This window comes from Eufriesea mexicana, unplaced genomic scaffold, assembly GCF_001483705.2.
Source record: "Eufriesea mexicana isolate 0111107269 unplaced genomic scaffold, ASM148370v2 scaffold5190, whole genome shotgun sequence".
NCBI lineage: Eukaryota > Metazoa > Arthropoda > Insecta > Hymenoptera > Apidae > Eufriesea > Eufriesea mexicana.
In genome coordinates, this window is record NW_016913149.1 from 1,047,619 (window position 1) to 1,069,904 (window position 22,286).

General features: G+C 35.8%; 1 protein-coding gene across 1 annotated transcript; it reads left to right on the plus strand.

Moving 5' to 3' along the window:
* The first annotated feature begins 8,930 nt into the window (after positions 1–8,930).
* LOC108551872 (sodium channel protein Nach) lies at positions 8,931–18,581 on the plus strand. The gene is made up of 6 exons (XM_017906216.1): positions 8,931–9,018; positions 9,094–9,343; positions 15,766–15,861; positions 16,335–16,541; positions 17,945–18,110; positions 18,420–18,581. Exons 2-6 carry the CDS (start codon positions 9,126–9,128, stop codon positions 18,579–18,581), a joined length of 849 nt encoding a protein of 282 aa, XP_017761705.1. The 5' UTR covers positions 8,931–9,018; positions 9,094–9,125.
* Positions 18,582–22,286: the final 3,705 nt, after the last annotated feature.

A 22,286-nucleotide genomic window follows, 5' to 3' on the forward strand; every position in this document is an offset into this window, starting at 1 on the left:
AATTTGAACTAAAAGTCGTGTTAATTTTATTTAACGTATCTTCATGATCTTCTACGAGATATTTAATTTAATACAGGTACTATCTTGAAACTAATTTTATATAGATACTTCCGTCACTTCTAACAGGTTCGTGTTTCGACAAATTTTTAATTTCGAAGATTTTAAATATTACATTCGTCGTTGAGTAATATGTAAAATAAAATGTACGAAATAATCGAATAATCGAATGATGCATTTTTTAATTGTAACTTGGTTTATCGAATAACATTTTAGACAAGTACTAGGTTTCTGTATGTATTCGTGACCGTGTTCATTGATGTAAGGGTGGAAATAGTAGACTGTAGAATGATAAACGTAGGTTGATTCAAGCAGTACCTGCATGCTCAGCGAATGTGCAGAATAATTAATTTTCTTGACATAGAATACGACTAACATGTATTTTACATTTCTTTTTCCTTTATTATTCCATTTTTCATGAAAAATCTACCCTCTTCGCGATTCTGTCTAAATTTTCTGATTTTCTGATCGATCTTCCAACGTATAAATCATTCAATGTACGAATACACTATTATAAATTCACAACAGGTCCAGAAAGTACTATATTTATTCCTGCATTCCTCGCTTTACAGTACCTGTAAATAATGAGACAAGTTTAGTAACAATAAATTCGGAATAAATTCTAGAAATTGATCAGAGATTTCTTCGTTATTAAAATTTGAAGTTCAATGAATAAGTGGATATATTTAAATAGAATTACGATCGTGGACTATAATATGACACATTCTGCAATCACAGCAAATTCTCAGCACGTTTGGCATTCAACTCTTCATTGACGAGTGTACGACTACTCTTAGGCTAACTTGGGTCAGTTTAGACTTACCCTAAATTCGCATTCTCTCATTTTTGTACTATTACACAGGTGTCTCTATTCATTTATTAAATACATTTATATCCAAAACTGTGGGTAGTCATGAATCCTCGTTTATCAGGTAGTCATTGTCAGTCTCAGTACTCCTTTATTAAACCTCTGACACTCTAGCCCGAATATTCTTCATTCACACATTTATTCTTGGCTGAAACACTGTTTCGAAAATTTTTGTCCTATTTCAGTCAAAAATATTGGAAGAATTTCTATATTTTCTGTATAAAATTTTATTTAGAACGAAATTAATCTAATTAAATGGTATTCTAGATTAGGAACATTGCTTCGTGCTAAATAAGACATTGTTCCCCATAATATCTTCATTTTCATCGTACACAGTTTATTCTTCCCTTTCTATCTTCTCATAAATCAATCGCAATTTTACAACAGATCTACCAACCGAGTCAAAATCACTCGGATCAGATATTTTATTCGAATAGGAACATACTTATTCACAGTAGTTCGTCTCCGACGTACCGCTATAATTATTTCAGGCACTCATTGTAGATCACTGGTCCTAGCATGAGACAGGCACCTGCCAGACACCTAGACCTGAAATTCGATTTACCTTGAACAAAGTCTCGAGATCGGGAAAATTCTTAATTCACCCCAGAGATCCTTGCCATCGGGCCACAGGGCGCTCTAATCTCCGGCTGGTGCAAAGGGTGGGTACCCAGTTCGGTATCGGTCATCCATGGCGCATCGAGTTTTCAATCGCGACGCAATACCGAAATTAATTTCAATCTACGTGGAGGCACGGTAAGACGCTGGCCAGGCCACGCTCGAGCGATCCCGAATGCCGGTAAGATTGAGCCGATCCAACGTCCGAGAGAGAAGCTTCTTAGATCTCCAGCGGTGCTTCCGCTATATATATATAAACCAACCCCCATCGGTGGCCCGTGGGCTGGGTCTAGTGGGTGGTCGAGTTCGTAACGAGATTTGCTCGATGTCCACGAACGGTTTAAGCTCGGATCACGTTCAAGCGTTTAGCCTTCTTTCTTCGCTTCGTCTTCGACGTAAACGCTTTCGGCCGATTCTCTCTATCCTTCACCGATTCCCTCCTACGTTCCTTCCCTCCATCTCTCTCTTTCCAAAAAAAAAGGGTGGCCAGGCTTGGAAAGAAATATGGGGTGAACCGACGACACCGAGTACAACGCACGGCCTCACCGAAATATCTCCTCGCTGAGAGCCTTTCGGAACCCATGTTAATGATCATAGAGACCTTGTACATCAGTTGCGAGTTTTGCTTTGCTTCTTCCATGTTATATACGAATATTCGATATTCAGCTTTTACTTTTCTAATGCAACTGTTATTAAGGTCTTCACGCTTCTGTCAAGTGACACGTCAATTGTTCCTGTCGACAGGTTAGGGGTCTAACGGTTTCACGTGATCCGAGGTTGTTCCGTAGGCTAGTCATGAGCAATCTGGGTTCTGCTATCTACCAAAATTGGCAATTGTAAGGGGTTTACTAAAGTGAGGGCTAAGCCACGAGTCTAATTCTCGGTGACCGATTCGATATTCCTCTCTTCGCTATTATGAGGCACGCACGCTCTCGTCTTTGCCGGAAACTGTCTCTCAATAACTCCTCTCAAAGAACTGCGTAAGCACTGTCTCGGAATTGTCCCGTACGCTTCTCGACCTGCCCTTTTAACCCCTTGGCTACTGTGGGCGCATATAGGCGCTCAGAAATTTTGCTTTTGTGACACGGAAGGTGCATATAAGCGCTCAACACAGTTTGCTTTAATGGGCGCATATAGGCGCTCAGAAATTTTGCTTTTGTGACACGGAAGGCGCATATAAGCGCTCAACACAGTTTGCTTTTGTGACACGGAGGGCGCATCTCTACCCAAAATTTTGCCGTTCTCGGCGGACATTGTAAATGAATTCCTACCTGTGTGGTACGACTGGTGCGTTTCAAAGTCTGCCGAAGTCAAAGGGTTAAGGATGGGCCTCCTTTGTTCATTGATCGCGGATCCAGAGGATCGCTGCTTCGATTTGACACTCCGGTTATCATTCCTACGTGCCCCTCACTCACGCCGCCTTATCGGTAACCGGTTGCCTAATCTTACATATTCTTACACGATTCAAGATTCCACGCTGTCACTGTTTGCGTCAAATGTTCTTTTTGCCAAAGTTAAGGTCTCGACAATTCTGTCAAATACATATCCGTTGCGGGGACATCGATCGCAAAGGGTTAATTACGTTATTTTAGTCTTCTTTTCCTCGGTTAAATTAGTCTTCCGAGTTTAGTGCTCGTATTATTCTGTTCTTATTTTGTTCTATCCATTTTCGGTGTCTCAAAACCTTTCATTCCTTTCTATTCCTTCGATTAAACAAGGAAGACAATAGAACCAGTTTTCGGCATCCTACGATAGAATATATAATATTAGCATGGTGTTTTGTGGGCAGAGATTATTTTCTAGGGTACGCAGAGAATCGTGGATGGGATTGGAAGAAATAGGATTAAAGGAGTCAAAAACGCGGCTCGATGCTGAGAATTCAGCCGGCTATGGGATGAATGGCACGTGGCCCGCATGAGATTGAGAACGAGGAATATTCAGCACGGAATTTGCGAGAAATTAGGCGTGAAATACGCCGTGCGCTTCGAATATTTCTGCCACCGACAGATTTCGACTTTCCTGTCAGACACGGCCTCAGACGATCCATCGATCTGCCTTTTGTATTCGCCGTGAACACCGAATTCGTCGCGGCTCTTTTCTGCATCCTGACTCTCACACCCTCCTCGCATCCTTGGACAGATGAAGAAACGTCGAAGGATCTCGCGATCCTACGCCATTCTTCTCCGAATCATTCTAAAATTCCGAATGTGTACGTTCCATCTTTCTTTACCCTAGTGAAAGACATTATCAACACTCTCCTAGGGAAATATTCGGAACGAGTCATAGGGATATTCGCGTTACTTATACTCGTCGGTTTTATACAGTTTGAAATATTTTTAAGTCAACTTTTTCAGAAAATATTCTACACTTTCTTTTACCTAGATTTGACAATTTTCATACTACCAAGACGTAAAAGCTATGCGAAGCTTCAAAGTTTTTCAACTCGAAGTTTCCCTAAATTTTGCAGATTTCATAGTTTGGATATATCTACTTCCGTTTTAAATTAGTGATTCGCATTAACGAAAACAGATATCGAGTTAAATCATCCTAAGATTAAAATCAGGAAGATATTCTATAACCAAGTGGTGATCTGATATCTTTGCATAAATGAAGTGATCAGAATCTTTATGCTAAAATTGAAAGAAGAAAATCGCGAATTTGCGTGAGAAACGAACGCATAGAATAATTTTATTTCGATGTTCTTAATATAATTGTGATCATTCGTTATTTAAGTTATAGCATTAAAACAAACGGTGACTAAGAGTCACCTCTCGAGTGCAAAGGGTTAATGTACCGATTTGGAACCCGTGATGGTGTCCTGTGTAGCCTGCTACATTGACATCGGACGATATTTGATAAATCGATTGGAAACTGGTGGATACAGCGAAATTATGGTCTTTTCTATTATTATACACCTATCTAAAACTCGCGATGGTGTCTCCGTGTAGATTATCACGTCAGATTTAAAGACGGAAGATGATCAAGCTCGAGGTCGTTGGATGAAATCCGTCAAACGAAATTTGATGGAAAGAGCGAACTTATGGTTGTTTCTTTTTATCAGCCCTTTGGACTCGAAGATTTCTTCATTGTGAAGATGCAATTCGAAGCTCTTCTTAGATTTTCATAAGCTCGCTGATACTCTTTATGCTAAAATTAAGAAAAGAAAATCGTGAATTTGCGTGAGGAACGAACGCATAGAATAATTTTATTTCGATGTTTTTAATATAATTGTGATCATTCGTTATTTAAGTTATAGCATTAAAACAAACGGTGACTAAGAGTCACCTCTCGAGTGCAAAGGGTTAATAGAATCTCTACCGTTACCTCTTCACGTTTTCCGGGAAATTATTTGTCGAATATTTCAAAAAATACGAATTACACGCGACACGAGTTCGATTAGGAAAATCAAAATGCGAGAAATTCGATGGAATTATCGTCCTTCTGCCAAGTCTCTTGCCCAAGAGACGATACGGGTTCACCCCATGGTGGATGGCTCGAATGCAAATAGCATCCGGGTGATGTTAGGTTTAAAGATCCTCCGACAGGTCGGGGTCAAAGGTAAGTGTCAATCTCAATAAACTCGTGACGGACCTATCGAAATATACGCGGTTCGAGATCATGTCCGTACTCTTGCCATTACGTCCTGTACAGGACACTCGCTTTGTATTCCGCCAGCAGAACCAATCTCCATAACGGAAACGTGGTGCCGGACTTCCCGACCAGCATCGAAGATCGCTTCGCGTCCACGTTTACACGCCTTTCTGCTCTTCACGCCGCGAATTTACACGTCAAAGTAGACTTTGTCGTACGTCATTTCGTGTAACTCGCGCGATAGGAATCCGATCGAAGAAAAGTGACATGGAATCACGAAAACGATCGACGTTTCGTTCACTCGTCTAGGAATAGCGATTATTTAAATGCGTGAAATTATCCACAGCGTTTGATTTATCAGAGGAAATCAAAATTTTAAATATAAATATTCCAAAGTGAATTTTTTCGGTTACGATATTTAGGCTTTCTTCTTCGTCAAAATCATTTGCGAAATATTTAACGAAAGAACGTTTGGAAATTTTTAGAAGAATAAGAAAGATTGTCTATTCCGTGAAGAAGTATCCAATTATTAAAATTTATTATTAAACTTGCGTAATTTTCTTGTATATTTTCTGCTCTAACAGCTATTTATTATCCATATATTAACACTAGATTTACGGAAGCCGTGAATTTGACGGAAGGGTTGCTCCAATTATACGATGATAACAGATTTAATTAACTTATATTAAGACTGATAATATAATATATAATTGTTTTTAAATTAAACTAATCGTTAAACTAACGGCTACAGTACTGTGATAATGGCTGTACTCGGTACTGTTTTGTCAATTGTCAATATCTCGAGCGATAATGGACCTGTCTTTTGTCATTCTAGAATTGCTATAGAATTTAAGTCATCAGTGTACAGAATAATCCAACGGCTTCAGTGCTCTGTTGATGGATGCACTAGGAACCGAACTGTCAATTGTAAATATAAAAAAAAGGCACGTGGTTTCCTTTACCTGTCAATTTGGCAGGTGTCCTTAGAAATAGGTATACAGATAGCGTCTGTAAACCTAGTGTTAATTAATCCTTTGACTGCTGTGGGCGTCTAAAGGGGCTCAGAAACCTTGCTTTTATGATACTGTGGGCACCTGAAGGCGCTCAAAACTCTTTTCTCCTGTTAAATTTTAAGTTTATGCAGTAAAAATTTACTGCAGAATACACAGAAATAAATAATGTTGTTTTAATTTAGTGGAATATAGTGTTTCCATTATTATTATTCGAATATACGTTAATTTCTCAGAAATGCACACCTGATGAAAAGTTGCACCGTTCTCGGTGTGCATCGCAAATGAATCCCTACCGTACGGTACGGGTGGTGCTGGTTTCAAAATTTGCCATAGTCAAAGGGTTAAAGATGGTGAGGAAATTGTTAAAATCATCAAGTCACGAGAAGAAATGGAAGTTCGCAGCAAATGGACTTATTCGGACAATAATATCCTGTGGGAAGAATTTAAAGCGAGAAATTGGAACGCGTGTATCAGGGACGAAAAATGTTGAATGACCACGGCAGCTGAAAAAGATTTAAATAATCATATATATCGAACGTGGGCAATAAATCGCCGCGTGTCCATTCGGGCCCAGCACCGTCACCCTAACTACTGGCATCTATAGCAATGGGGTGGACCAGTGATATATGTCTTCCCTATAACAGCCAGAATCAAAACATCGTCCACCCCATCTACGGCGATGTTTGTCCTTCGGCCAGCGACTTCTGTGGCGGACAGTTGGTATCGGTGAAATCGCTGTATTAATTAACAGTAAATTGCGGGTTTCTGGTTGAACCGAATCTAGGAATCCTGATTATACTTCGTCTTACTCGTTCGTTATTCGATGACATATATATATGTATGCACAGAATTAAAATTACGAAACTCTGACTCTTCGTTTCTTCTATATTCTACGATTAGGTATATAGATGTATATAGATGTAGTTATTTTCTTTTGAAGTTGTTAGGTATAAGGATGTAAAGGATTATGGACTTTTCACCTTGTGTCTTTTATTATAATAATTTCTTGGGTTGTGAGAATGGGAGCAACAAATTTCTTATACTCGAAATTAGGATGATATATATTGTCGTGTATAATATCTGAAATACTCAGACACTTGTAACCAATTCCATCTAAAAGCAACCCTCAATAAGCTGTAGCGATAGTCGCAAAGAACCAACGAAGTTGAGACGACGATAAATTTCCAAAGAGCGTATGAAGAAAATAATTACTCGAATTATCGAGTGAATAATAAAAATAATTTAATATAATAAGTATAATATAAGTCCTCGTGGTCTCTGAGAAAGTAGAAGTCAGGTCTGGAATATTTCCTTGATATTTTATTAAACGATTCTTACAAACGCGTCTTACATCTTGCAAACTGTAAATACATATCATCTTGTCGAAGAACCCACAAATATTCTACAAAATAGTAGAAATTATTTCTTTCTTATCACGGTGCAGAACTGCATACTACTTTTATAATACGTCAATTAAGATTATGCTCAGTTAACGACTCAACTATTAAATTACTATTTGAAAACTAATAAGCTAACACCAAAGATCTTGCAAAAGCTTGCAAACTTTGACAAATTAGACCTACCCTCTTTCATCTCTGTGACTCGAATAATAATAATTGCGAAAACTTGGCAAAACCGAGACCACTTTGCTCTAATTCTATTTTCCAAACAATCTTCACCCCATCTATTTAATAAGTAAAATTTGATTCACTGTCATCGGACATACCCAAACTTTACCCACCGCAGCATCCTTTATTCTCCAGGTTTGATAACAGTGAAAATGTACCACCCTAACGTAGCGCTGCATAGGCAACGTTGATACGTGCATACTGCAGCAGATACTTGAGGAACGTGTTAAACCAGCGTGCTATCCTTAATGCACCTCCGAGTCCACCGCCATTACGGGGCCGTAGCAGCTCGACGTGCTGTATCTAGTCAGGAACGAAGTCCTGGCACAGAAGAGATTACGGAACGCCTGCTGGACACTGGCCACTTGACCGGTATTACAGATGTAATATCGTAAACAATGTCCCTCTCAACCACGTTTATATCTGCACAAGTCACGGGAGATCTCCCCTGGCCAAACCCGGGGAACCACCTTGCTCTCCCTTCTCTATCTCCGCGCACACCCTCTCGCGGACCCTTTGCAAACCGCTGCCGGTGTTTACTGTTGAATATTCATTCTTTGCCCCGATACAGCCGTGAACACGAAGTGTCCACACATTAACCAGTGCCCGGACTGACCGCTTAGCCGACGCCCTTTTACAGCTTTTATTGGAAAAGACCTACGGTTAGCGGCCACCTCTGCTACCAGTCTCGCCAACCATCCAGATGCAAAGTGGAATTAGATGGGATTAGCGGTGGTCAAGTATTTGGAAGCTTGTAAAAATTCTACGTACATACGTAGGTTTATGGATCTCGGCAGCTAATGACTGGTCCTCCGAATGTAACATCGAGATTAGGTTTGTTATAGATAATTGATCTTCTCTATTTCTCCTAAATTTAGTATCATATTTATATACGTTTGTTTCAGATATCTATAGTTCCTATTGACTTTTGAATTGGACGGTACTAGCATAGGTATAATTTATTAATGGCATAAAACAACCCAAAGAAGCCTTCGATGTCTACTAAATAGTTGAAAAGAGGATTCTTTTAAAGGTACACACGTTATAATTTTAAAGAAACTGTTGTATATTTATTACTAACAATTTGTATCCACAGGTCCATGCTTCGGATCTTCAACGTTATACTCAACTTGAAGCATAGAAACGAAAGATACTAACGAGGCAGTCGAAGAATACCTGAACAATCGAGATAGACAGAGTCTCACCTTTTCCAACACTATTGTCACTCGCACACACCAGCAAGGTATCACTCTCGCAAACTTGCTATCAGTCAATGCAATTTCAAAGACGCGCAATTCCACTGACAAACTTTTTTTAGTGATCGAGGTCTTCGCTACGGTTACCATCGGAATGGACAATAACGAGGGAAGTCTGGAATCTAGTGGAACGTCGTCGTGCAGGACCCTTTCCGAGTCTTCTTCTCCCTACTCGCTCCGCCGTAAATACGGAACGCACAACTGTACTATCGCGGGAACAATAAAAATAGACCTCCCGTATAGGTCGGCCCGCTTACTATCAGGCCGCAAGTTACGATTAAAAGACCGAGCTGCAGACCCGCCCAGGCCATGTCCCGAGTTCTCAGTTTCTGGGAAGACTTGCAAGGGATCCAACAGGGGTGCCATAGGGGCAGCAGGCCGTCTACTCGGCAGGACTAACCGTCAGGATACGCTTGGATCACGAACCTCGGCTGGAAAGCCTTTCGCGGGTTTATGCTTATCGTAAACATCGCCGCAGACAAATCTCGTCGCGACCTGCTCCAGGCATGGAAATTCGGCCGTAGATTGGGAAAACGACAATGCGACACGATGGTACCGTAAATACAGGCTGAGGATGCTCTGATGAGGACGAATGCGTTCGGTTGATCAGCTGCACGTGATTTTTGAGTAAACAGATTAGGATGATTTAGAAATAGGTATATTTTAGTCGTATGCATGAAGTGACGATTTTTAATATTTTTAATATTCATAGTATGAATTAACCCCTTGAGTATTATAGTTTGTTATGGAGAGTCTATAGTATTTCACTGTTTAGCCGATCCTATAAAAGAGTGTGTAGATGTAGTTATTGGAATAGTGTGAGGATCATTCAGTGAGTAAAGAGATAAAGAGTCTGGGTCAAATAATTCTAAAATGAAGACGTAATCGGTCAAGGGGTTAATTAATAAAATTCTGCATTCATTTGACATACGTGTAAGTCTTTCTTTCGATTATCTAATTGTAAGAAAATAGAGATCGGTACTTCTAGTATCGGGTGTTCATGTATCAGTACTTCCGAATATTAGATAGTCAGGTATAGCGTATTTATGTATCGGTACTTCTGAATATCAGATAATTAGGTGTCCTGTATTCTAAAAATTCTTGAGACGTACTGATCGAAACCTACTTGGTGTCAAGTTAAATACTAGAAACGAACTCGTGGTCTTACGATCTCTAAACAAGGTCCACAAGAGTTAATTCTATGAGACAAAAGTCTACAATCTTGATATACAATCAAAAATGATTACAAATTCCTATGGTGTCAATGACCTGCTTGACAAGACCTATAGAATCTCTGTTCTTCATAATCTCGAGATGCTATTGCTTGTAATCACAATATAGTAATTGTTACATAAAATTTACGTAATAGACATCTGTATGTTGAAGTTCAGCATCACTCTAGTTAGAGTGGCTCACGGTTAATCTCTGGATTACGAGGTATTCTGTAGCAGATCATCTAGCTGTAGGATAGTCTAGGCTGTAGTGATCCGTGTCACATTCTTGTGATCAGTCTCGTCGAAATAGGCCTATGTAGAGATGATAATTCGCAAAAATGTAACTTCGAGCATTTCGTACACGTTCATCGCGAATATTCACAAATATCAGATGCATATAGCCGACTAAGTTTTTCACGGAACTACTTAATTCTAGCATTACTCCTCCACGTGACATTCGCGTAGACGAGACCCCTTCGATTACGTATACCTCGACGATAAAACCTCCTTTGCGTGGATTAGTCCGCTCAATCAGGAAATATACTTGGGGCCCCCATAAAGTTCTCCCAGCGTGCAAACCCCTATGTGCGTCCTATGTACTACCCTCTATGTGCTTCCCTTCTTTTACGCATCCTCGTGCGCTGCGCGCTCATAGCGACAGATAAGACTTCCTATCTTAATTGACATACCGAATCAAAAATGTTCGCAAGTCTTTTTATACCTCTTTAAATTTCATTAGCGTCATCTGCGCGTACAGATTCAGCGAGTCATATTTTAGCGATAGTCCCTTTAAAATTATTCGTATGTATATCTACTATAATTGCAGATTTGAAATGATTAATCGGTCGAATGTAAATTATTTTTGCAATAATTAAATTTCTCTTCCTAACATTTTTTCGTAACTACATAGATACATGCGTAACTCATAACTCCATGGATCCTAAGAACTTAAGATCTTTCTTGTAATTACTTTCGTTTAATTATTTTCTTTAATTATTGTCGTCACTCATTTTCCATGGGGTATCGAATCTTCTTCGCTCGGGATACAATATTTTCCACTTATTGGCGAGGGGTGACCGATTGTATAGAAATTGCGACACGAGGGTCACATTATACGATCAGGAAAAAAGGTGGTGGGTGTATGGATCGGGGGGAGAAGAATTTTCGTAGTATACACAGAGACAGATTCGGTTTCGAGTGTATTTTAAAGTCCATGGGGCTCAATGTTCCGCGAAATACGTCGCTCCCTTCTCATAGGTCCTATAATACAGATGCCGTATAGATGGCTACAAATCCCCCAGAACTCTTCATATCTATAACCTCTTTTCATTCTCGACAACGAGGGCTCACACGCGACAGGGTAGTTTTAAACAATTCACCCTTCAAACCCTCCCACGTGGTTAACTTTATTGCTATTTCCGTACATATACCATAGAAATCACTATGATCTCGCTTAAGTTACCGAAACTTGCAGGATTTTTCTGTTTCTTCGCCCATCTATTTCTTCCTTAATACGAAATCTAAACCTGACACTAAATTTTAAAATTTTCGAAATTTTTTAGAAATATTATTGTTACTGAACCTACCACAACCGACCAAATGACTGGTATATGAAGAAATAAAAGAAAAAATTTAAAAAAATGATAATAGATATATTAGATTAGATCATTTTTATTTCCATCAATACACGTCAGACATTTAATATGAAAAAGTGTTAATTAGTATCGCAGTCAAATAGTATACTGTGATGAATATCACATAGACTAATTATACAATAACTGTAAATACAATAATCGTGAAATTTTCTATTTTCTCTCGTCGAGAAATATTTGGAAATGTCTATCTATCATTTCCTATTTCTTCTTCATACGAGGTGCAAATTTTTCAAATCGATTAACTTCAAAAAACAAAATATATAAAACTCAGTATCAAACAAATACATTACCACTAACATCCGCAATCACTTTGATCTCATTTATAAAGTTATTATATAATTTTATCTTTTTTTCGTAAATTCAAAGTATACCTTTAAGGTATCTCTATAATTTTGTAAATTTCGTGTTATTTACAGAAAGGAATATTTACTATTTGAGAGACCAGCACCTGGTCAAGCTGATTGTAAACTTTTGTCAAAGGTAACGGGGTTGCACTTTCAACTTACGGCGGTTAAAGTCAATTCGATAGCAGTTAACGAATTGTTGGGGGTGAATAGAAGGGGTTTGTGGTTAACGCGAGGGGTTGACAGGGGAACGCATAATACATTGTTACCCCATCCACCGGATTCACCCCTTCCACGTGCAGTAATTTTCTCTGCGCGCAGCCGACATCGGAGTGAACTATCTCATAATTAAAATTACCGTACTACACGTACACATCGAGAAATCTCGTCACCCTAACAACTCGTATACGCGTCGAATTTGTGTTACATTTGTTACGATTGTTATTTGTCGCTCAATTATCGTTAATAATATTCTATATCGATATTACGTTAATAGACTTAAATGTTTTCCATTGCAAAAATCTGTTTAGAGTCACCAATCGTCAGGATCGAAAATTCTCGGGGCACAAAGGTACTTTTACAAAACTTTTACAAAACTTTTACAAAATATTTACCCCCGTTTAAGATATAATTTCGAATTAACAGTTTCGTTTATCCAAGAGCCGATACACAAACGACGGGTTATTTCTAAAATTGCTCTTTGTTAAGTATTCCCATTTCAGCCGTCAAAGCGTTTAAGCAGCAAGAAATGGCTAGAAGGGTGGTGCCAAATACCAGCTTTCTTCCCTCCGCTCTTTACCCGTCGATTTAAAACATTTGCCCTCCGCGGAACGAAAGTTCTCCGTGTCGTTCGAGCTGGGGTGCCGCGAAATCACCCTAATATTGGATTATATCAATATACGGGACACATATATCACACAACCGAGACTGGAACGCGTAGGTTACTAAATTTCCGATTTCTTTACAGAGATAAAGATTATTATGAAGTTTTTCGCGATCAGCAGGTTGCAAATTCTATCCTTTCGGTGAAGCATGAAGTTTCTTCGCAAAAGAAGTATCTCAGTATCTTAAAATGTTGACTGACAATCAAAATTTGTGGAAAATTCCATCAGACCACCACACACGGCTCTGAGCCCGTGATTAGTTATCTGTAGAGGTTATTTAATTTATTAGTTTATTAAAAACAATAACTGGAAACTAATTAAATACTTAATTTGTTAAAAATTAAAAAATGAGAAACTGACTTACCAGCCTCAGTTTTCCCTACTTAAAAATTTGATATGTAGGAAAATCGATATAGAGTTCATTTTTAAGAGAAGTATGTCAATTTTAATAGATACCAGAGAAATCGTACAGTTTTCAATGTATTTGTGAACAGCGTCCGGGAAATTTACAAGATATCACATATAATGGTTAAAAACTTTCGACGACTCTCCATCTATCGGCAACAGTCAGTGAACAAGAAGGGTCTCCCTCTAGCGAAGAGAAAAAGTTCCTTTAGAAAGACTAGTAGCGCGTAGCGACCAAGGTCGATGCATTTAGGAACCCTTTAATCGAGTCGCTCGGTAGTCAGGGTAATGACGTGTGCTCGAGCACACGGCTCACGGTGTTTAGCACTTTATCTATCTCCTCCAAGTTATTAATGACACTCGCTGAGTCAGATGCCGCGGCGAAGTGCGGCATCTTCAGAGTTTAATATCCGAAGAATCGAGTCACTCGGCCGACTACTCGCCGCGGACTCTCCTTCTCCGTCGCTGGCCTCGAGTAGTACACTCGTGGCTACCGGGCCGGGGCATTTCGCTTCCAATATCCTTCACCCTGGTCGGAGAATCGAGTGTCGCCTGTGCGCGGCAAACGAGCACGCTTTCATTTCGCACGAGCACCGTGGACAAGTGGCTGGAATATAAAAAAAAAAAGAAGGCAAGAGAAGGAATTTTCGCACTGGATGCTGGACCGAGAGAAATTTCAAGATAGAAATTGGGAAAGGAAGGAGAAGATAGAGTCGGTTGAAAGGACGTCCATGCTGGAGAACATATCGAGTTTATAATCAGCATTCATTTCGTTTCGTGTGAAAAATGGAATACAACGTGTGTATATACGTATAGATTCTAGGTTAAAGGTACTTAATTGATAGAAGTCAGTTGGTTATAAAATGTAGATTATTAACTCCTTGTAATACGATTTTTTATTAAAGACTTGTGATACATGCATATATATTTTAGAATTTCTAATATATCTTAGAATTTGGCTTTATAACATTTTTTTATTAATCATTAAATAATAGTATAGATTTAAAATTGAATTATACAAAATTATAAATTATTATAATTAGCCTGATATTTTTTAACATATGAATGCATTTTTTGCATCAGAAAATCTTAATTTACAAAAAATGTATAAATTATTAAAATTATTGTTAATAACAAATTAGTCTTGTTATTAACTAATTGTCTAAAACATGAATTTATAACAAAAATGTTTTAAATTAACAGATTACCGACTATTACAATGGAAAAATAAATATCAACAGAATCGGGGAAGATCGGAAATGTTCGTCGATCTTCGGCCGATCATCGGCTACATAATACAGTCGTATAGCTAATAATTGAACGATTCTTCAAGAATAATTTATTTAAATTATCGAATCTTTTTTTTAAAGATCAAAATTACCAATGACACATCTCTCTCTTTTTTCCATGCAGTCGTAATTAATTCCACGAATTATCGTGTGCTAGCCTTGTATCGTATGAGGTTAAAGCAATGCAAAACACTTAATAATTTATTTTTATGTATAGTTGAAACGCGTATAGCTTTTTTAACTACATGGTGGAGAATTCGTATCTCGGATCTAAACTTATCAGAGAAGAATCTGTGGAAAAAGCGAAATGAATTTTTTATACGACATCGCATGCTTCGTAGCATATATTCTTAAATAACGCATTGGTGCTCGTGAGCTACGTTTCGCTGGACAGTCGTGTTTTCAACGCCACGTAGCTCGGATTCACTTTGTTAATACTTACCAAAAGCGAAGTAAAAAGTAAAACAAATTTATTACATCAATCAAACTTTCGTTTTCTTTTTTCTTTTCTTAAATAAAATTTGTTTAAATGCAGGAACTTATTCGATGATATTTTATAGAAATTTTATTTTATTTCGTCGCGTTTGAAATATCCATTGAGACTTTTGTAATAATTTGATTTCTTTTCGTAGATGGTGTTCGATAAAAGTTAAATTAGTTTGACAGACTAATAGCCAAATTTTTTCTGTGGAAGTGATTTCTAAATCAACCTATCGTTCAAACTTCTCCGGAATTTTAACAAATTTAACCACAAACCTTTAATCAAATTTAATTCTTATCCCCTCCTCCCTTTTTTCTTTTAATACATTGAAGTGAAGATTCGAGAGATTTTTGTGTGCTTAAAAATTGGTGAAAATTCGATTTTTCGCGATTCGTGAAACATGAAACGCGCAAGAAAGCAGGGTTGTTGTAACATTTTCCAAAAGATTGTTCGAAAATGTTTGAACATCTTCGTAAAACAGACCTCAGAATTTTGTCACGAAACAGGACTTCATGGCTGTAAATACATCTGCGAGACTCAAAGATCTACGATCGAAAGGTGAGTTTCTCATTCCATGCTAATTCGCTATTTTCTCGATCTATTAAATACGAAACAAATTATAACGACAGGACCGTAATTAGAAAAATCAACAATGAATTAATAATAATAAAAGACGCATAAAATAAGATAAAAAGGATAACAAAAATAAAAATCGTGAAATATAATAAAAATAGAATCCGATGTTCCAAAATTTAATAAATCTCGTAATTTTCGTTTTGGATAACAAATTTCACGAATAAAAATCAAAATAAAACATAAAGTTAAACGGGTAGCGAAAAATCGGTGAATGATTCAAAAACCATTTGCTTACGAAATCCAAAATTCATTTAGTCTACTGATTAAACGAATTGTTATGGTTTCGTTGTACGTTATAAGTAGGCGTCATTAAAGGAGCTTAATTTCGTCCTCATTCTAATTAAATCGAACCCCGATGCAATCGCGATGCACTCATTTGGTATTCATTTTGGCAGAATTGCATGGGCGATAACAGTGCTCGCATCCCTGTGCATTGCAACCGGAATGCTGAAAGTTACTTACGATTATTATCACAAGCATTCGATCCTCTCGGTCATCGAAACGACCCATCATGGAATATGGAATTATCCATTTCCGGCAGTCACGATATGCGATTTCAATCGCGTATCTCTCAAGCTAACGAAGAAATTCGTTGAAAACCTGTGAGTACTTTTATCCTTCGAACATCGTAACCAGAATTTCTAACCTCGCCAATAAACTCTCCGATAATATTCACTTTCTCCCTATAAATATTTTCAAGAACGCCATTTTAAATTGTATTTGACAGTTTAGGAAAAATATTTTTGATATAAATAAATACTTACATACAATGCAATGTCGATTATAGAAATTTTTATTATGCCAATGACCGATTATTCGAATATAAAAATTGTGAATTGTTTTACAATATTAGAACATTTGTATAAATGTCTATATTTAATTTATGTGTAAATTGTGTTTCATCCCGTATTTTTTTATTAAGTAACAAATTCTCAATCTATAATTGTTCTATAACGTATCTATAACGTTCTACTTTATCTGTAATCGATAATATGGAAAAACGTCACATGCCATTTATTTCCACTTTCGAGATATATTAACATTTAAAGTTTTGAATTATTCTCCTTACCATTATTAATTGCATTATTTTTTTCAACATTCGAGAATTGTATTCATCCACTTTTTCCATTTTCTTTTTGTTTGTTTAGTAAATATGTAAATCATACATTTTGCAACGCTGTCAACGAATGAACTAGAATTTTTTAAAATTTTAACATACGACGTTTTTATAATCACAGATATTACTTTACTAACTTACCAATTGATTTTGATTATTGATAAATATATTTTTACTTTTTAATCTCATTTGTCACCTAATACTTCGACTTGCCAACATTTGTTATGTCAAATACTTCATTGTTTGTATCTTCTTGCAATATATATAATTTAATAAGAACCCGGATTTAAATAATATATTCTTTGGGATATAATTATACAAACAATTTATATTTCTACGTTCGGATATAATCAGTCTTTTACAATTACTTATAACACACGTGCTTCTATTTCTGCTTCAGGCAACAATGAATGAAATTCCTTTTAGTGGAGACAGATGTCGTTTTATCCACTGATTAATCAGTATCTAGATCAATATATTCTTCATAAGCAGATGTCGCTGATTCCACCAATAATTAGATTAATAAATAAATCCTCGATTTCGTATGATCCTTTGTTCTAAAACATTGAGAAAAATCGATAAAAAATGGGCAAGCATCTTGTCCTTGTGTCACAAACTTGTAACTATATAAAGAAGTTAGTTATACTTCTACGTGCTTTTTACTATTATTAATAGTGTCATAATTTAGTAATAACATACTTACGATTCAAAATAAATAATACAATGGATAACCAGTGAATCTTATCTTCTATTCGATACCTCGTTTAGGTTTGATTCTTTGTTTATCGAAGATTCGTTCGATTTATTTTCATTATCCATATTTACATAAAAATATCATTGCATATCAATGTTATTTCGTGAGAACAAACCTTTCATTTTTGCACTTAGGACACTTCCAATGACCGTATCAAAGGAGTTTATGGTTCAAGAAATGAAATTATTGGACGAGTTATTATATCCTGGAATACACGGCTCATATGTTCGAAATAATCTCTCGCGATTGCAAATTGTGTTCGACATGAACGAGCTTTCGATACCAACGATTATGAATTCAGTAAGAAATTACAGAACCTTCTTATTATCCGTACAGAATAAATTTCGAACTCTTTTCAGTTTCTAACTGTAATAAAGTTAACCTCAAAATTAATAAGTAATATATGTTGGAAATACTTTCGTACGATTTCTTTGGTATTTTTCGACAAGTTATATTTCGAGTAATTTTTGAATGTATAGCGATTATTCGCACATTTATATATATATCAGTTTAAATAGAAATTGTTTGAAAAAATTGTTCGAAAAAATCGGAACTCTGACAAAAAAGACAAATGTTGATGACGATATAAAAGATAAAATTGGATTTCAGGTAACACGAAGTTGTGAAAATTTACTGGAAGCGTGTAAATGGAAAGCAAAGACAAAAGATTGTAGCGCTATATTTCGACCAAGTTTGAGCCGCGATGGTTTATGTTGCAGTTTCAATTACATCACTTATGACAAGATCGTGGAAGAATCGAAGTATATCTAAATTAATTCGTATTGACCCTTTCGATTAACCCTTTCTTTACGAAAGTTATGAATCAATGGAAAATTTTAACGAGTGATTAAGATCGCTGTCAGTGTATTGCTAGCATCAGATGTTTGTTAACTATAGTCCAGCTTGATATAGACATACTGTTCACTGTTCAACGCGATTTTTAATCTGTAATATCCATTGGACATTTCTTGTTGAGTTTATTTTTCTGAAAACAAATTTGTAATATAAATTCATTTATTACTCTCAATTTTCGAAAATTGTAAATTTTTTAAACGGCACAATTTTTTACTAAAATGATGTACCACATAAAAAGTAAGATTGTTAGGAGGTTCATTCTTGTCTTAAAAGTTGGGTAAGAGTTGTGAGTGTTGGTTTTATGTGTATGAGTGTGTGTGAAGTTGAATATGCGAAACTCATTTGTCATAATTCTGTAATCTATGATATAATTTATATTTTTATTATATTAGAATGATGTTTGAAAAAATGTTTAGAAGAATGTGCCAGAATTTTGTCTGAGAATAGAGCGACTACAGAAATGTTATTGTTATTAAGAGTGAATGAGATAGAACGAATCAATTTATCATTTCATATAGTTTATTATTAATCGAATTTATTATTTATATATTTTTACTTAAATACACTCTATGTATTACATGTAAAAAAGGTGTTAGATATTATTGTCCATTCTACCCACAAAAGTATTCCGAGTTTACCAATGTCCATAATTATAATTATTTGTGCCTCTGAATAACTATAATTGGTCATCAAATTTTCGAAACAAATTTCCGAGCGTAATTTCGGCGCATATTTCTGCATTTCTATGAAAAGGTTTTTATCTGACACTAATTTCGTACATAGTGGCGTATTTTGTAGACTTTTCTGAAGAAGATATCATGGAACAGAATTATCAAAACAATTTTCATTTTGATTAGATCGCGAAAATGTCCATCGGTAACATGTATACGGGTTTTACCACCACGCAGATATTGCTCGCTTCTCTAGCCTTGACAGTGCCGTAGCTACTTACGCATAATCCGAGTACCAAACTTTACAGTCAAACGACGTAAGTATATATGTATCTTTTCTTTTTTGTATTTGCAACTGTGTTATTTATTAATTGTTTTGACTTTTGTGATCTTTATACTATCTAAATCCTAAACATTAAAAAATATATCAGTTTAAAATAAAAATATTAATACTCAAGACAGAATGTTAAAATTAATAGCTGAAATTAAAATGATGAACAAAAATGTCGACTAAAATGTGTAGTAAAATATGACATATTGTACGTATTCAGTTAATAAATAAACTCTTTATACACCTAATGCAACGTGTTGATACCGCACTGATTCCCTCAATAAGATAGCCAATCAAGCAACATTCGACTAGCGCCATCTATTATTTTAGATTCAAAAATCGGATTTGGTGATAGGAATACATAACATACGTGGAGTCGTTCGACAGCCTATTGGCGCCATCTGTGTCCTCGTTGCGGAACTCGAGCTTCCAGTCTTAAATCATAGATGGCTCTGATGTTACTCTAGTTATGGCCGCTAATATATTCGAATAAATCAATTCGGCAGTGGAAAATTAATAAATTACTCAATTTCTGTGATTAATTTGTGAACATTTAGAATTGCATCGTAAAGGCAAATCCTTCAGGAACTTTCCAATATAAGTTTGGATATAAATTTGTTGCTAATTAATTTATTATTAATAAATACTTCGCAGAGTGTTTAAATTCTTGCCGGACATACTGATAGTTTTTCATTAATTACTATATTCTGGGCAATTAATTTATGAAACTTCATGTATGCATTATAAGAACAACGTTCTTGCGAATCTTCTTATATCACTTTTGAACACATTTTGCTTCTAATTTCGCTCATTATTAAATATTTTCATACAAGATCGAGACGGCCATTGTTACGAAATCATGGACGCCGTCAAAGAATTATTAATAACTAACTAATTAGCGTAAAATTCTTTACGAAAGCTATATAAGACTGTTGCCTAAAGTTTTAACTTTACAATGAAATTATAAAAGTTCACAAATTGTTTACGGCAATTGAGTAATTAATTATTTTTCACTGCCGGAGACATTCTATCCTTTTCTATCCTATCTCTGTCCTTTTCTGTCACGTGACGAGCTGTTCGACGACCTCCACGCCTATTCTATGTTCCTATCACTTTTCCGAGCAAATGGTCCAAAATCATAGATGGCGCTGATCGCAGTCGAGCAATCTCAAACCACGTGACGCTTTAAGCGCGAGAAACAAAACAATAAAACGACAAATAAATATAACAGATTTTTCTCCCTTCTCTTTCTTCTATTAACATCCCGACGAATATGAAGTTACAAATGAAGGCGAGTGTTCTTGGTAAAAAGAAAATGAAACTAAGATGGTTAAATGCTTAGGTACTTTTTATTCACTTTGAAAGATTCACATATACACGATAATTGTTAACGACAAAATTCTTCGGTTCTTTTCTTGCAACTTTCAATTTATTTTTATCTTTTCCTTCATTGCTCTGAAAATATAAATATAAGACAGTCAATAAAAATTCCTACTTTCTATAACATAGTTATAATGTAAACAATAAACTAACTCTTTCTCTTTCTTCATAATTTCTAATTCTTCTTGACTTTTTACTTCGTCGTCACTTTCCCAATCACTACTACGGTCTTCTTTCCTTATTTTATTTGAAGTCCAGGTAGTTCAACAGCTGGTTGAAAAACTTTTTATTTAATATCACAGATTCTTCATCATCATCCTCTGCTTCATCACCAAATGATAAAAGATTGAAATCTCTATAACAAAATTTTTCATTACAAAGAATAATACTATCAGGGCTAAATTCTGCAAACATATATGATTTCTACCTTACTGCTGCTGTTTTAGTTTTTGAACTGTCTTTTACTTCTTCATTTTCCTGTACTATTATTCTTGGTATAATATCAGAAAATGAATTGTTCAATATTATAGTTTTTATCAATTTTGGAGGATAAAGTGGTCTATCATTCTACAAAAAAGAGAAAATATTATATTTATATCAATTCTTGATATATTTCCTCGTAAACATTAAATTTACCTCATCTACAAGTGCTTCTTCAAGTTAAAACATAATTTTGTATAAAATTCGTCCTAAAACACATATACCCAATAATTATTTTTGAATAAAAAAGGAATTCAGTTTATTTTTAAATATAGTCTCACTTTAAATGGTTCTCCATATATTTTACCACCTTCTCCTGTACCTGTGGCATCACCACCTTGTGTTATGAATCCTTTGATAATTCTATGAAATATAGTGTCATCCCAATAGCCTTCCACACATAATTGTATGAAATTTCTACATGCCTTTGGAGTTTCTTATGCCCATAATTCTAACTCAATATCACCAACAGTTGTTTTCATTACAACCTAGTTATAACAAATATATTAGTTTGATTAATGTAAAATACTTTTAAAACCAAATTTATTAAAATTTACTATTTATTATTCCAATTCAAATTAGAAATCATTTTATATATTAATATAGAAATTTAGAAAGTAAATATTGCATATTGGTTAAATTTTTAAAAACAGATATACAATCCATTGAAATATTCTTAACTATTACTTACTTCACCCTTAGTGGCTGGTTCTTGCATATAAATATTACTCATATTTGTAAGTCTCCTATAATAAAAAA

What these genes read in the sequence shown, in the direction of transcription:
- LOC108551872 (XM_017906216.1), top strand. Translation starts at nt 9,126, where the DNA reads ATGGACAATAACGAGGGAAGTCTGGAATCTAGTGGAACGTCGTCGTGC. An exon ending in CAAAGATCTACGATCGAAAG is followed by an intron (nt 15,862 to 16,334) that starts GTGAGTTTCTCA and finishes TCATTTTGGCAG; the next exon opens with AATTGCATGGGCGATAACAG. An exon ending in AAGAAATTCGTTGAAAACCT is followed by an intron (nt 16,542 to 17,944) that starts GTGAGTACTTTT and finishes TTTTGCACTTAG; the next exon opens with GACACTTCCAATGACCGTAT.